At 43.2% G+C, this 15,997-nt stretch overlaps 1 protein-coding gene across 1 annotated transcript in view; it reads left to right on the plus strand.

The window, feature by feature from the left end:
• Positions 1–15,997, plus strand: part of LOC106611164 (protein Daple) — a 96,579-nt gene continuing 80,582 nt past the window's right edge. The window contains 3 exon segments of the mRNA XM_014211076.2: positions 1–421; positions 4,723–4,823; positions 10,574–10,682. Of these exon segments, the coding sequence (XP_014066551.2) occupies positions 362–421; positions 4,723–4,823; positions 10,574–10,682 (270 nt within the window). The 5' untranslated portion in view covers positions 1–361.

Consider the following 15,997-nt stretch of genomic DNA (forward strand, 5'->3'; position numbering starts at 1 on the left):
TGATGCGCCCACTAGTGAGGTTTTGCTGTGTGTGAAACAAGTGTTGATGCAAGTGTGAACGCGTTTACTTCGGTCTGCTTTTATTACTGTTTAAGATTAACTCGGAAAACGCCATCTACATTTTGAAAGACTGTGACATGCACAGCATTTTTTCGGTCATGGGAAACTATATATTGCCGTGATGATTTGTTATGGGTAGAGCCCCAACAACGTGCGGTTTATCTTCGATGTCTCACGGCATTGTTCCGTCTTGACCAGGCAACCAAGGTCCCTTGAAGAATAATGACTTACTGCGAACGTTTGGGCGGTGACCACTAATTTTCGGATTTAAAAACTGGGAGGAATTGTGAAGTTTCTCAAAATGGATATTACAGTGTCAGAGTTGATGGAAAACTTCATGGATACCCCGCTTGTGGTGTGGGTAAGTAGCCTAGACTAAATGTAGTACACTCGGAGCAAGTGATCCATGGCTGAGAATAATTCCGCTGTGTTGGTGTGTCTTAGTAACCTACTGTTAGCCAATGTATTACATTTTGAACTGGTCCATCTCCTAAACCAGTCCTGGTGATATGTTTCACTTGTTCGTTTTTCTGTTTCTCACATACAGTAGCAGAGTAAGTGACTCTATTGAAGGGATGCAATACCATTATTCCACGAGAAATTCCGTCATATGGTGGTGGAAAACGCTGTTTCAGGCACTGCTCCAGAATCTCCCATTTCAATTGGGTTGAGTTCTGGTGACTGACACACACACTTTAAACACCCTATCCTCGTTTGAGACCCCTCTTTCAAAGTCTATAGATAGATCTTCTAGTCATGGCAGCCAAAATAATGAGCGACTGGGCATTTTTATACATGACCCTAAGCATGATTGGACATGAATTGCTTAATTAAGTAACAACACCTGTGGAAACAACTGCTTTCAATATACAGTACCAGTCAAGTTTGGACACCTCATTCCAGTTTTTTTTTAAATTTTTACTATTTTCTACATTGTAGAATAATAGTGAAGACATCAACTATGAAATAATGCATATGGAACCGTGTATAACCAAAAAAGTGTTTAACAAATCAAAATATCTTTATATTTGAGATTTTTCAAGGTAGCCAACCTTTGCTTTGATGACAGCTTTGCACACTCTTGGCACTCTCTCAACCAGCTTCATGAGGTAGTCACCTGGAATGCATTTCAATTAAGAGGTGTACCTTGTTAAAAGTACATTTGTGGAATTTCTTTCCTCAATGCGTTTGAGGCAATCAGTTGTGTTGTGACAAGGTAGGGTTTGTATACAGAAGATAGCCCTATCTGGTTAAAGAGCAAGTCCATTTTGTGGCAAGAACAGCTCAAATAAATTTAGAAACGACAGTCCATTACTTTAAGACATGAAGGTCAGTCAGTTTGTGCAGTTGCAAAAACCATCAAGCGCCATGATGAAACTGGCTCTCATGAGAACCGCCACAGGAACAGAAGACCCATAGTTACCTCTGCTGCAGAGGATGAATTCATTAGAGTTAACTGCACCTCAGATTGCAGCCCAAATATGCTTCACAGAGTTCAAGTAACCGACACATCTCAACAGTCTGTCTTTCGGTCTGATGAGTCCAAATTTGAGATTTTTGGTTCCAACCGCCATGTCTTTGTGAGACGTGGAGTAGGTGAACTGATGTTCTCTGCATGTGTAGTTCTCACCATGAAGCATGGAGGAGGTGCTGTGGGGGTGCTTTGCTGGTGACACTGTCGGTGATTTATTTAGAATTCAAGGCACACTTAACCAGCATGGCTACCACCTCCAGGCTGTGTAAGGGCTATTTGTCCAAGAAGGAGAGTGATGGAGTGCTGCATCAGATGACCTGGCCTCCACAATCCCCCAATCTCAATGAAATTGAGATGGTTTGGGATGAGTTGGACCGCAGTGAAGGAAAAGAAGCCAACAAGTGCTCAGCATATGTGGGAACTCCTTCAAGACTGTTGTAAAAACCAGGTGAAGCTGGTTGAGAGAATGCCAAGAGTGTGCAAAGCTGTCAAGGCAAAGGGTGGCTACTTTGAAGAATATAAAAAATGGTTAATTACTTGTTAGATATTACTGCATGGTCGGAACTAGAAGCACAAGCATTTCGCTACACTCGCATTAACATCTGCTAACCATGTGCATGTGACAACTAAATTTGATTTGATAAAATATGTTTGTATTTAACACTGGTTACTACATGATTCCATATGTGTTATTTCACAGTTTTGATGTCTTCACTATTATTCTACTATGTAGAAATTAAGAAAAACCCTTGAATGAGTAGGTGTGTCTGAACTTTTGACTGGTAAGCAACGTGAATACATGGCATGGCCACATGAAGCAACGTGGATACATGGCACGGCCACGTGGATACATGGCATGACAGACAATGGTAGGCGTGTTGGCTACGGCACATAGGGTTACACTGTGCCACCAGGCTATGGCTAAAGCACATTCAGTAGAGCACCAGGCTATGGCACCAGGCTATGGCTAAAGCACATGTATGACAGTCAACGACTACAGTACAATACACCATGGCACCAAGCTATGCTTTTTGCACATATAGTATGGCACCAGGCTATGGTGGGAGAGTGCATCATTTGAGTAGACTAGTGTAATGGCAGGCCTACAGCATCATTTGAAAGGCCCAGGGTAATGGCAGCAGGTGGGAGTCAGGGAAACCTGCTGTACCTGCAGTACTTCCCCTGGCTGGACCCTCCTGTTTGGCCAGTCAACTGGACTGGCGGCTGCTTTTTCCTCTCTAACTTGCTCTCCTATGGTCTTTGTTCTCTCACTGGGCTCTGGCATCCTTTCTGCTAGCCCTGACCCACCTTAGACTGATAACAGCAGATTCCGGGGCGGCAGGTAGCATAGCAGTTAAAAGCGTGGGCCAGTAACCAAAAGGTTGCTGGTTTAAACTAGTGATGCACCGATGTGACATTTTTGGTCAATAATGATATTTTAAATTTTAGCGGCCTTTTAAGCATTCTAGTACAGTTAAATAGTTCAAACACACAGACGCAGCGGTCTAAGGCACTGCATCTCCGTGCAAGAGGCACCACTACAGTCCCTGGTTCGAATCCAGGCTGTATCACATCCAGCCATGATTAGGAGTCCTGTAGGGCGGTGCACAATTGGCCGGGGTAGGCCGTCATTTTAAGTAAGATTTTGTTCTTAATGGACTTGCCTAGTTGAAAGGTTACACACCCCACTGACCAACAGTTATTTTGTCGGCATTTACATATGTCCCCATTTCCAGTAAAACATAATCAAAACCTATTTCTTTCACTTCCTTGCTGTGCTGTTTCGTTATTCGTTTGTTCAGTCGTTTCATTCTCAACCAGGATTTCATCATACATGTCAAGCAGTAAAGTTTCAGCTCTGTCTGTCCGTGGCGCCTCTTCCTCGGTGCGCACTGTCACTGTGTCCGTTTCCATCTTGTCCAGCTGTGTGTGTGTAACATTTCACGTAAACCCTGTTTCTTGTCTGCATCGAAGTAGCGGTCCTTGTATCTAGCATCGAGCATGGTGGCGACACAGTAAAGGGAGAATGCCCCTGAATCACTTGTTCAGTCTGTGGGCAGTTCTGTTGAGCAGGCGTTTCAATGCCATGACAGAGGGTATCACGTCTGCTGCAGACGAAGTTGATGAGCTTATTTCTCCAGTCAGTTGTTCGAATGGAGCTAGCTAGTGTGTTCATGTTTCAAACATGTTCTCAAATGCCATTGAAATGGCAGTAGCGGTATGGCAACCAACACATTCATGAGCATGAAATACTACTTTCCTTAGTACGAAATCCTCGAAGACCCACTGCTGTCAGACTTGGCATGCTCATGGGGCTGATATCGCTGGTCCAAATGTCAGTCATGAAGCTGATAGCAGTGACGCTATTACTGTGTAACTCCGGAAGGGCAACATCTGAAAAATAGCGCACTTGGTAGTGTGTACTGGTGCTCGACCAGTAGGCGAAAGCCAACATCACCCACGACAGAGAATGGTTGATTGTCATGGGCAATGAATTCCATTATCTTGGCGTTAATGGATTTCACCTTTTGAGTTGTCTTGCTGAAATTTTCTTACTCTTTCAAATGACTGCTCGACTTGTTGACTGCTCAATCCACACAGCAGACATTGTGGGCTAGGTTAGGAATGCTGTGTTGCACGTGTAGTGCTACATTTTATGTGGTGTCACTACGTCATGTACCTACGTTATATAGGTATGCACGTCAGCTTTGACATCAGTTTTGCACATCTCCGTTAAACTAGACATCGTGCCGATGTTGGCATTTTTAGCTAATATCGTCCAATTCCGATATGCTCACAGATATATCGTGCATCCCGAGTTCAAACCCCCGAGCCAGCAAAGGAATTAACCCCCAACAAGAACTGCTCCCTGGGCGACGATGACATGGATGTCGATTTAAGGCAACATCCCGCACCGCTCTGATTCGGAGGTGTTGAGTTAAATGCGGAAGACACATTTGGGTTGAATGCATTCAGTTGTGCAACTGACTAGGTGTCCCCTTTCCCACCTACAGTACCTCGTGGCTCCTATATCTACAGTCTAAATATCTTTACATGCTCAGTCTTAGACATATAGAGAGTATTGAACTTGCATTGATGGCTGTCAGAGCAGGAAATGTGACCCATCTCTTCATAGCTGAGCTCTTAGTAATCCATTCCTGTCTTCCCTCTCTCCTCCCTCTCTGCAGGTGAAGACCTTTGGACCACTGGGCTCTGGCTCAGAGGACAAGCTCTCCATGTTCATGGATCTGGTGGATGGGGTCTTCCTGCACAAAATCATGACACACATGTGAGTGTGTGGCCTCAATCTACCTCCTTTCGTAACCACATCCTGGCATGGATTCCCCTGTTATCTGACTGTTCAGAAACCTTCCTCATGCCTTCATGGCTCACTGACTGGACTCTCACTCTCTTTTATCTCCTTTCCTGCCCCTCATGAGTCAATGTGATCATAGTCTCTCTTTCTCTCTGTCTCTCTCTGTGTCTGTCTGTGCCTCTCTTGCTCTAGAACTCATTTTCCCCACGGGCCACATTTGGTCTTCAACGAGGTCCGGAAGGCTGAACTGAAAATTGGCAAAATATCTATCTTTTATTTTTATTTTTTTGTATTCTTTTTTTTTATGCTCCCTGACTGTCTACTGATTTAGTAGTGAGCTGGATGGTCAAGAAACTGTGATGGAAGAAAATGTGTTGACATTTTTATGAAAACGAAGCTGTTTAGAAATGATAATGGACTTATATTCATACTATAACTCCACTATCATTTCTACCAGTGGTGGAAAAAGTACCTAATTTTCATACTAGAGTAAAAGTAAAGATACCTTAATAGAAAATGTCTCAAGTAAAAGTGAAAGTTACCCAGTAAAATCCTACTGGAGTCAAAATAAAAAAGTATTTGGTTTTAAATATACTTAAGTATCAAAAGTAAAAGTATAAATCATTTGAAATTCCTTATATTAAGCAAACTAGACAACTTTTTTTTTTTTTACATTTAGGATAGCCAAGGGCACACCCCAACATTCAGACATCATTACAAACAAAGCATTTGTGTTTACTGAGTCTGCCAGATCAGATGCAGTAAGGATGACCAGGGATTTTCTCTTTAAGTGTGTGAATTAGACAATTTTCCTGTCCTGCTAAGCATTCAAAATGTAACGAGTACTTTTGGGTGTCAGGGAAAATATATGGAGTAGCAAGTATATTATTTTCCTTAGGAATGTAGTGGAGTAAAAGTGGTCAAAAATATAAATAGTGAAGTAGAGACCCCCAAAAAATACTTAAGTAGTACTTTAAAGTATTTTTACAACACTGATTTTTACAGTTTATTTGTTTTTTGTCATTTTTAAGTATATTGATTTAGTTTCTGTCTGTTTGGTTAGGACTAGGAGGCCCTCTCACAGTGTCACAACTCTTGAGCTCAGAGATGAATTGTCTGTCTACTGAAAACAGGGAACACAACCATCTCACTGCTGGGGGAAATGTATTTGAATATATTGAAGTATGTATTCTTTTTCACATAATGATTATGATAGAGAGTTTGCTCTGACACCGAAATGGCTGCTTTTCTGGCAAAACGACTGTCCAGACATTGTCCGACAAAATGATATGGCTCAGGCTTTCTCTAAACCCGTCACAAGTCTCAGGATTTTGAACCACATCCTGTGCTCTGTAACTTCAAAGGGTAGCTATGTATGCCTACTCTGAATTGCAGGCTGAGCCTGTGCAGTCAGTGAACATTCACACTTTGTGTAAAAACTCCCTGTAATGCTGTGACTGTGTCATAGAAGCTTAATTCAACCTGTGAAAAAGTAAATCCAGAAGGTCTGACTCGACTGTTCTCTGGAACTATTGCGTTGAACAACTTGACAGACGTCTTGTTTCCCATTTGACGTCTTGAAGTGCAGGTGTGTGTGTGTTGTTCGGTCTGCTTCCATCACATAAACCAAGTTCTTTAGTGTTGACACTCTTTACTTTATTGACATACTTCAAAGTAATCAAGTTCAACAGTTCTATTCCAATTATGTGCTCATTTGTTTAGTTTGACTAATTCAAGTAATGGTTTCTGACGTGGGCTACCACTTCTCTCTATTTTAATTACTCTTCTCTTTCCCTCATTCTCTTCTCATGCCTAGTGTCTGTCCCTTTGTGTTGCTCCCAGCTGTGCTAACTGGACAGGCCCCCTCAATTGTCTCAAGGCTTAAAAATCCTTATTTAACCTATGTGCTCCCCTTCATCTACACTGATTTGAAGTGGATTTACAAGTGACATCAATAAGGGATCATAGACTGACCAGGTGAAAGCTGTCATGGAAAGAGCAGCGGTGACAATGTTTTTAACGCTCAGTGTATAACCTAGTTCCCCTCTGGTCTCTGGCGAACGCACACAGGTGTCTGAGCTGTTTACATTAAACCTATTCCACAGATGAGTGGAGAGCTGGAATCCTCAAGGCCAGCATTTCCAGCAGCAGAACTCACTCCACACACACACAGCCCCTCTGCCTATTCTCATTACCCACCAGACCTCATCAGACTCCATAATCAGCCACAGGGCTATTGCTATAGCCTGCCCTACTGCATGGCAACATGCAAGCTTATGGATTTCCTATGTGTATACAGACCTATGTGTACCAATGTTCTCAGCTTTTTTGTATGTGGTTAAAGACCCTTCTGACTCTTCCAGATACATTCTATTCGTCATGGGAATGTTTCTCCACTACTCAAGCATGCTTTGGGCCTGTATTCTAGTATTGTTGATATAGGATCAGCTTTACCTTCTAGATAATACATAAGATTAGATTGACAGGGGAGCACTGAACCTAGATCAGCCCTCCAACTCTGAGGGGCGTTTTGGATACAGACCTTGCGCTGCTTTCCCAGCTGCCCAGTGGGAACTGGAAATGGGCATGGGTCATGTCAGAGAAGGCTGTAAAGGTAGAACTAAAGGCAAGCGGTACACAAGTTGACCTGAATAAAAAAAAACTGTTCCTTGTTTTTAAACTAAAGCCCTTTCAGAGACATACTGGAATACTGGGCCAAGCTTGGCAGTATTTGCATGGTGTGCCCACAAAACATATGTAAATGAGGTTGGCACAAACAACGCCTATCCAGAGAAGGCCCTCAATGCAGCCTAGCCTAGCCAGGAACCGGGGCTCCGTCTGAAATGGACCCTTCTGGTCAAACGTTTTACACTATATACAGTGCATTTGGAAAGTATTCAGACCCCTTCCCTTTTTCCACATTTTGTTACGTTACAGCCTTATTCTAAATTTGACAAAGTGAAAACAGGTAAAACAGGTAAAATGTATTAAATATAAAAAACAGGAACCTTAATTACATAAGTATTCAGACCCTTTGCTATGAGACTTGAAATTGAGCTCCGGTGCATCCTGTTTCCATTGAAGATCCTTGATGTTTCTACAACTTCATTGGAGTCCACCTGCGGTAAATGTAATTGATTGGACATGATTTGGAATGGCTCACACCTGTCTATACAAAGTCCCACAGTTGACAGTGCATGTCCGAGCAAAAACCAAGCCGTAAGGTTGAAGGTTTTGTCCGTAGAGCTCCGAGACAGGATTGTGTCAAGGCACAGATCTGGGGAATGGTATCAAAAAATGTCTTCAGCATTGAAGGTCCCCAAAAACACAGTGGCCTCCATTCTTAAATAGAAGTTTGGAACTGCCAAGACTCTTCCTAGAGCTGGCCGCTCGGCCAAACCGAGCAATCGGGGAGAAGGGTCTTGATCAGGGAGGTGACCAAGAACCCAATGGTCACTCTGACAGAGCTCCAGAGTTCCTCTGTGGAGATGGTAGAACCTTCCAAAAGGACAACCATCTCTGCAGCATTCCACTAATCAGGCCAAATTAGGGTAATGGCCAGATGGAAGCCACTCCTCAGAAAATACCCATGACAGCCCGCTTGGGGTTTGCCAGAAAATACCCATGACAGCCCGCTTGGGGTTTGCCAGAAAATACCCATGACAGCCCGCTTGGGGTTTGCCAGAAAATACCCATGACAGCCAGCTTGGGGTTTGCCAAAAATCACCTAAGGGACTCTGACCATGAGAAGCAAAGGTTGAACTCTGTGGCCTGAATGCCAAGTGTCACGTCTGGAGGAAACCTGGCACCATCCCTACGGTGAAGCATGGTGGTGGTGGCAGCATCATGATGTGGGGATGTTTTTCAGCGGCAGGGATTGGGAGACTAGTCAGGATCGAAGCAAAAATGAACGGAGCAAAGTACAGAGAGCTCTTTGATGAAAACCTGCTTCCCAGTGCTTAGGATCTGACTGGGAAGATGGTTCACTTTCAGCAGGACAATAACCCTAAGCACACAGCCAAGACCACGCAGGAGTGGCTTCAGGACAAGTCTCTGAATGTCCTTGAGTGGCCCAGCCAGAGACCGGACTCGAACCCGATCAAACATCTCTGGAGAGACCTGAAAATAGCTGTGCAGCAACGCTCCCCGTTCAACCTGACAGAGCTTGAGAGGATCTGCAGAGAAGAATGGGAGTAACTCCCCAAATACAGGTGTGCCAAGTTTGTAGTGTCATACCCAAGAAGACTCAAGGCTGTAATCACTGCCAAAGGTGCTTCAACAAAACAATTTCATTCATTTTCGAGTAAGGCTGTAACACAACAACATTTTAAAGTCAAGTCAATGTATTTTAAATGTTTGGCTTTGAGGGTTGAACCCTCTCCTGTGGGGGACCCTGATGTGTATTTCCAGATTGTGTAGGTTAACAATGCCATTCCTAAAAGCCATGTGCATTAATAATTATTATTATTAAGTTTCAATAAAACAATTGGGTATTCTTGGCCTCCTAATCATGTCTGTTAGAGCTGGGCGATATGGACAAATCTATATTGTGATAAATTGCCTGAATTGATGCGATAATGATAAATAGAACGGTATGTTTAACGTTAATGTGCACCACTTTTTTAGTGATCCTTTAAACTACTGCTACTAGTTTGATGGTTGTAGCCATCAATTGTCCCATTAACAAATCACCCATATTAGCAAATGTATTTAATGTATAACTTTTCTGTTGTATAGGCCACATAACGTTCGTTGCGTTATCAGCAAAATGGCTGCAATAAGTGATTGGCAGTGGTGGAAAAAGTACTCAATTTGTCATACTTGAGTAAAAGTAAAGATACCTTAGTAGAAAATGACTCAAGTGAAAGTCTCCCAGTAAAATACTACTTGAGTAAAAGTATTTCATTTTAAATATACTTAAGTATCAAATGTAATTGATAAAATACTTATATCAACAGTTAAAGTATAAATCATTTGAAATTCCTTATTAAGCAAACCAGATGGCATCATTTTGTTACATTTTTTACGGCTAGCCAGGGGCACGCTCCAACACTCAGACCTCATTTACAAACGAAGCATGTGTTTAGTGAGTCCACCAGATCAGAGGCTGTAGGGATGACCAGGGATGTTGTTTTGATAAGTGTGTGACTTAAACCATTTTATTGTCCTTCTAAGCATTCAAAATGTAACACGTACTTTTGGGTGTCAGGGAAAATGTATGGAGTAAAAAGTACATAATTCTTCTTTAGGAATGTAGTGAAGTAAAAGTTGTCAAATATTAATAGTAAAGTACAGATACCCCCAAAAAACGACTTAAGTAAAAATACTTGAAAGTACTACTTTAGTAGTTTTACACCACTGGTGGTCGGTGTCGATAATCGTCCCAGCTCTGTCAGCGTGTTCTTAATTAACTTCATATTATATATGCTGTTCCGCTCTAAAGTATAGCCTAATCCCTCAAAGTAATCTAGTATTTTCCTTTGTGTGGATATTTGATTAAAGGAACTCATTCACTGGAGTTGGTGCACATAAAAAGGAAGTCTTATAGCCTAGGAACCTATAGGATTATATACATAATAATGCCAGATGAAGCAGCTTTTGGGAGAAAATATGCATAGCTAAAATAATACTCAGTGAAAGAAAATGCTGTAGTTTTGTTTTTGAGGTTAAAAAAGTTGTTGGAAACTAGGTTGTCATGTAATTTCTTGTCTCGTCTTATCCAGAGACCCCAGCCCCACCAACCAGAGAGTGAATAAGAATGTGAACAATGATGTGAACCTACGAATCCAGAACCTCAACATTGTGATCAGGCACGTCAAGAACTACTACCAGGTGAGCCCAGTTCTGTCTATCCACTTCCTGTTCACTCACCTCACGCACGTTCCCTTTTTTCCTGATCGCTTTGAATGCTGCTCACCATATCAAACCGAAAATATAGCTGCTTACTCACTCACTTACACCTTGTCCACAGGTAGAGTCAGGAGGTGTGTGTGGTCTTGGTGATCAGACAGTGGTGTGTGTGTGTGTGCATCCTGATCATGGGGATTAGGCCTTGCTACTGAGGTGTGGTAGTTATCCCTGGAGGAATCTCTTTCTCTCCTTATTGTTTTGTCTGCTGTCCTTCCAGTGATATCTCGATTCTCAAACAACTACTAAAATCAATGTGTTTTAATGAGCGAAAATGTTGTGGTGTTGAAATGTTTGCAATATTTGTGGTGGGTAGGTCCGTCATTAATGAAAATTAACCTACATCAAATCTTTGCATAACTGAAAACAATGGTAGTCTGTTTTACTCATGACCTGTAATTAAAGTAATCTTGAAAAAGTGAAAGTGTGAGGAAAGGCCTTCTCTCTCAGAGATCATTATGGATCATGATTGCTAGTCCTCCCGAGGAAAGGCTTACACTTTCTGTCCACTGTAATTGAGTGGGTGAAATCCACTACACACACACGGTGAGGCAGAGAAGAGGGACCCATTGGTTCTTGGTTGACCTCTTTCAACAACATTCCTCCTTTGTCTCCTCGGTTTCCCAACTACACTGAACAAAAATGTTACTTCATTTAAGGAAAGCAGTCAATTGAAATAAATTAGGCCATAATCTATAGTTTTCACATGACTGGGAATACAGATATGCATCTGTTGGTCACAGATGCCTTTTAAAACAAAAAGTAGGATGTGGACCAGAAAAGCAGTCCTAATCTGGTATGAACACTATTTGTCTCAAGCAGCGCGACTGTGGCCTGTGGAATGTTGTCCCAAACCTCTTCAATGGCTGTACCAAGCTGATGGATATTGGCCGGAACTGGAACACGCTGTCGTACACGTCGCTCCAGAGCATCCCACGCATATCAAATCAAATCAAATGTATTTATATAGCCCTTCGTACATCAGCTGATATCTCAAAGTGCTGTACAGAAACCCAGCCTAAAACCCCAAACAGCAAGCAATGCATGTGAAAGAAGCACGGTGGCTAGGAAAAACTCCCTAGGAAAAACTCCCTAGAAAGGCCAAAAACCTAGGAAGAAACCTAGAGAGGAACCAGGCTATGAGGGGTGGCCAGTCCTCTTCTGGCTGTGCAGGGTGGATATTATAACAGAACATGGTCAAGATGTTAAAATGTTCATAAATGACCAGCATGTTCAAATAATAATAATAATAATAATAATCATAGTAGTTGTCGAGGGTGCAACAAGCACGTCCGGTGAGCAGGTCAGGGTTCCATAGCCGCAGGCAGAACAGTTGAAACTGGAGCAGCAGCATGGCCAGGTGGACTGGGGACAGCAAGGGGTCATCATACCAGGTAGTCCTGAGGCATGGTCCTAGGGCTCAGGTCCTCCGAGAGAAAGAGAGAATTAGAGAGAGCATATTTAAATTCACACAGGACACCGGATAAGACAAGAGAAATACTCCAGATGTAACAGACTGACCCTAGCCCCCCGACACATAAACTACTGCAGCATAAATACTGGAGGCTGAGACAGGAGGGATCAGAAGACACTGTGGCCCCATCCGATGATACCCCCGGACAGGGCCAAACAGGCAGGATATAACCCCACCCACTTTGCCAAAGCACAGCCCCCACACCACTAGAGGGATGTCTCCAACCACCAACTTACCGTCCTAAGACAAGGCCGAGTATAGCCCACAACGATCTCCGCCATGGCACAACCCAAGGGGGGGCGCCAGCCCAGACAGGAAGACCACGTCAGTGACTCAACCCACTCAAGTGACGCACCCCTCCCATGGACGGCATGGAAGAACACCAGTAAGCCAGTGACTCAGCCCCTGTAAAAGGGTTAGATGCAGAGAATCCCAGTGGAAAGAGGGGAACCGGCAAGGCAGAGACAGCAAGGGCGTTTCGTTGCTCCAGCCTTTCCGTTCACCTTCACACTCCTGGGCCAGACTATACTTAATCATAGGACCTACTGAAGAGATAAGTCTTCAGTAAAGACTTAAAGGTTGAGACTGAGTCTGCGTCTCTCACATTGGTAGGCAGACCATTCCATAAAAATGGAGCTCTATAGGAGAAAGCCCTACCTCCAGCCGTTTGCTTAGAAATTCTAGGGACAATTAGGAGGCCTGCGTCTTGTGACCGTAGCGTACGTGTAGGTATGTACGGCAGGACCAAATCGGAAAGATGGGTAGGAGCAAGCCCATGTAATGCTTTGTAGGTTAGCAGTAAAACCTTGAAATCAGCCCTTGCCTTAACAGGAAGCCAGTGTAGGGAGGCTAGCACTGGAGTAATATGATCACATTTTTTGGTTCTAGTCAGGATTCTAGCAGCCGTATTTAGCACTAACTGAAGTTTGTTTAGTGCTTTATCCGGGTAGCCGGAAAGTAGAGCATTGCAGTAGTCCAGCCTAGAAGTAACAAAAGCATGGATTAATTTTTCACACTTCCACATGATGTGGAAGTCCAGGGCTGGCGTGGTTACATGCTGTCAGCGGTTGTGAGGCCGGTTGGATGTACTGCCAAATACTTTGGACGTACTGCCAATAATATTGATAGAGAAATTAACATTAAGTTCTCTGGCAACAGCTCTGATGGACATTCCTGCAGTCAGCATGCCAATTGCACGCTCCCTCAACTTGAGACATCTGTGGCATTGTGTTGTGTGACACAACTGCACATTTTAGTGGCCTTTTATTGTCCCCAGCACAAGGTGCACCTGTGTAAGGATCATGTGGTTTTAATCAGCTTTTGATATGCCACACCTATCAGGTGGATGGATTATCTTGGCAAAGGAGAAATACTCACTAACAGGGATGTAAACAAAGTTGTATACACAATTTGAGAGAAGGTTTTTGTGCATATGGAACATTTTGGGGATCTTTTATTTCAGCTCATGAAACATGGGACCAACACTTTTCCCCCCCCCCTGCTCGTTTCAATACTGGTGCATGATTATGGTCCATTCTAAATCAAAACAAACAAAACATCACATTATTTAGTATAGAGTACCAGTCAAAAGTTTGGACTCACCTACTCATTCCATTCTGTTTTTTACTTTTTTTTGTTTTACTATTTTCTACATTGTAAATAGTGAAGACATCAAAACTATGACATAACACACATGGAATCATGTAGTAACCAAAAAAAGGTTTAAATCAAAATATATTTTATATTTGAGTTTCTTCAAGGTAGCCACCCTTTGCCTTGATGACAGCTTTGCACACTCTTGGTATAAGTCACTCCAGTCCTGTACTGGCTCACGCTGTCCCTGGTACACTAACGGCTAATCTCCCCTCATTCAGGCGGGTGAGGACAAGGTTCTTGTTTTAACACCCATCACAGCCTCATCTGTGAGTGTGCTCGTGATGCATCTCTCCATAAGTTTCAGACGACTGATCTTAAATTGGTCCCAGTGGTGTCCTGTCCTCTACTCTGCCTGGTCTGCTTTCACACAAACTCCGTTATCTCCCTTTTGTTGATGCATTTCCACTGAGGATTTACCCCAGTGTTTTACCCTAAAGGCTCAGACTTTTCTAGGTGGTTCGGCACCCATGTTTCACTGCACCATGACTTTGGTGGACCTGCTCTGACTTGGAGCCAAGGCGAGGCAAAAGTGATGTTACCTGTTTTTGTGTTTACGCAGTTAGATAAAGCAGAGTAGAGGACAGAGCTCCAAGTGAACAGAAACAACCTCATTGACCTTTTAACCTCAGGTTCCCATTAACAATCATACGTCACACAGATCTGATTGTGCTTTACCATGATTCCATATTGACCCTGACATTGATTGATCTAGATGGATCTATGGCAATCAGCATACTACATAGCAAATTACCATCATGCAGCTCTCTGGTTGCAGGCCTCCTCTCTTCTGCCATCCCCTCATTTACCCCCTTAGGGTTCCTGTGTTAGTTCAGTGAGGTCTGGACAATGATCTGATCACACACATTTCCATTGAAAAGGAGTTATGACCACACAAGCGCATGCCCAGAAGGCCTGGGTAGATAAGAAATGGTCACTGCAGAATGGCCTTTTGTATGTGTGCCACCGTCTGAGAGAAACGGTTAGTGGCTGTGACAGGGAGTTACAGTTGCTAAGTAAAGTAATATAATGGCTGTGTCCCATATGGCACCCTATTCCCCCATAGTGCACTACTTTTGACCAGAGCCCTATGTAGGGAACAGTGTGCTATTTGGGATGCAGTTAGATCACTCTTCAGTTGTGAAGGATGTTGGTAGGAGGGCAGTATAATGACTAATCTCTCACCAACCTATCACTTCTCTATTGAGGTTGTTTGTTAACCAGAAATCTAAGGCACCAATCCTGTGTGTGCAGGTATGTGTGCATGTGTATTAGTCACATAGGACATTTATTTGATAATGAGCCTAGGTAGAGAGAAACCGAAAACTTTTCAGCTTTCACAGCTTCACCAAACCCAGTGTACGTCTGACATGCTTATAGAAAGCATGGCCTAGAAGGCAGTGTTACAATCCCTCACACCAACCCCTAACTATACACTACAAGTGGTGGTGACCTGGCAACTTGACCAAAAAGTAGTATCTTTCCCTTTCATCTAGACCCTATGCTGTTATAAATGCTTTAAGCTATGCACCGTAAGGATTGATAGTACGCTTAAAACACCAGTTTACAAGTTAAAAGGCCAGCCGTGTGTGTGTGTGTGTGTATGTAGAATGAATGTGACCCTATTTGTGCGTGTGGCAAGGGGTGGGGTCCTCTTTGTGGCATCCCTTCCAGGATTAACAATAACTGCCAAATCTAATACATATACCAGCATAGGTTTAGACCTAAATTCAGGCTAAAGCCTGTCTCACATTTCCTTGCTTAAGCCACCCAGACTGGGCTGTTGGTGCCTCAATTCCATCCAGAAATGGGAGACAGGCATGTGAAGATATGATGATGACTTGCTCTTATCCCATTGAGCCCTATAGACAGTACACACTGTAAGTCAGACAGCAGGCAGGGCCCCTATTCATTCACAGGGATCATCTGTGTCTGTCACCCTGACTCACCCCTTCTATTCTCTCCCCAAATTAGATTAGCTCCAAAATTACACTCTGTGCTGCACCATAAAGTGTCCTACCAGAACACAGACAGTGGGAACACGGTGGGAGTGGCAGATTTCTTTGGTTCCCTCCTCATACTCACCCCAGCTATTGTCTGGAGAGTCAGGCAG

Source organism: Salmo salar, chromosome ssa09 (genome assembly GCF_905237065.1).
Source record: "Salmo salar chromosome ssa09, Ssal_v3.1, whole genome shotgun sequence".
Classification (NCBI taxonomy): domain Eukaryota; kingdom Metazoa; phylum Chordata; class Actinopteri; order Salmoniformes; family Salmonidae; genus Salmo; species Salmo salar.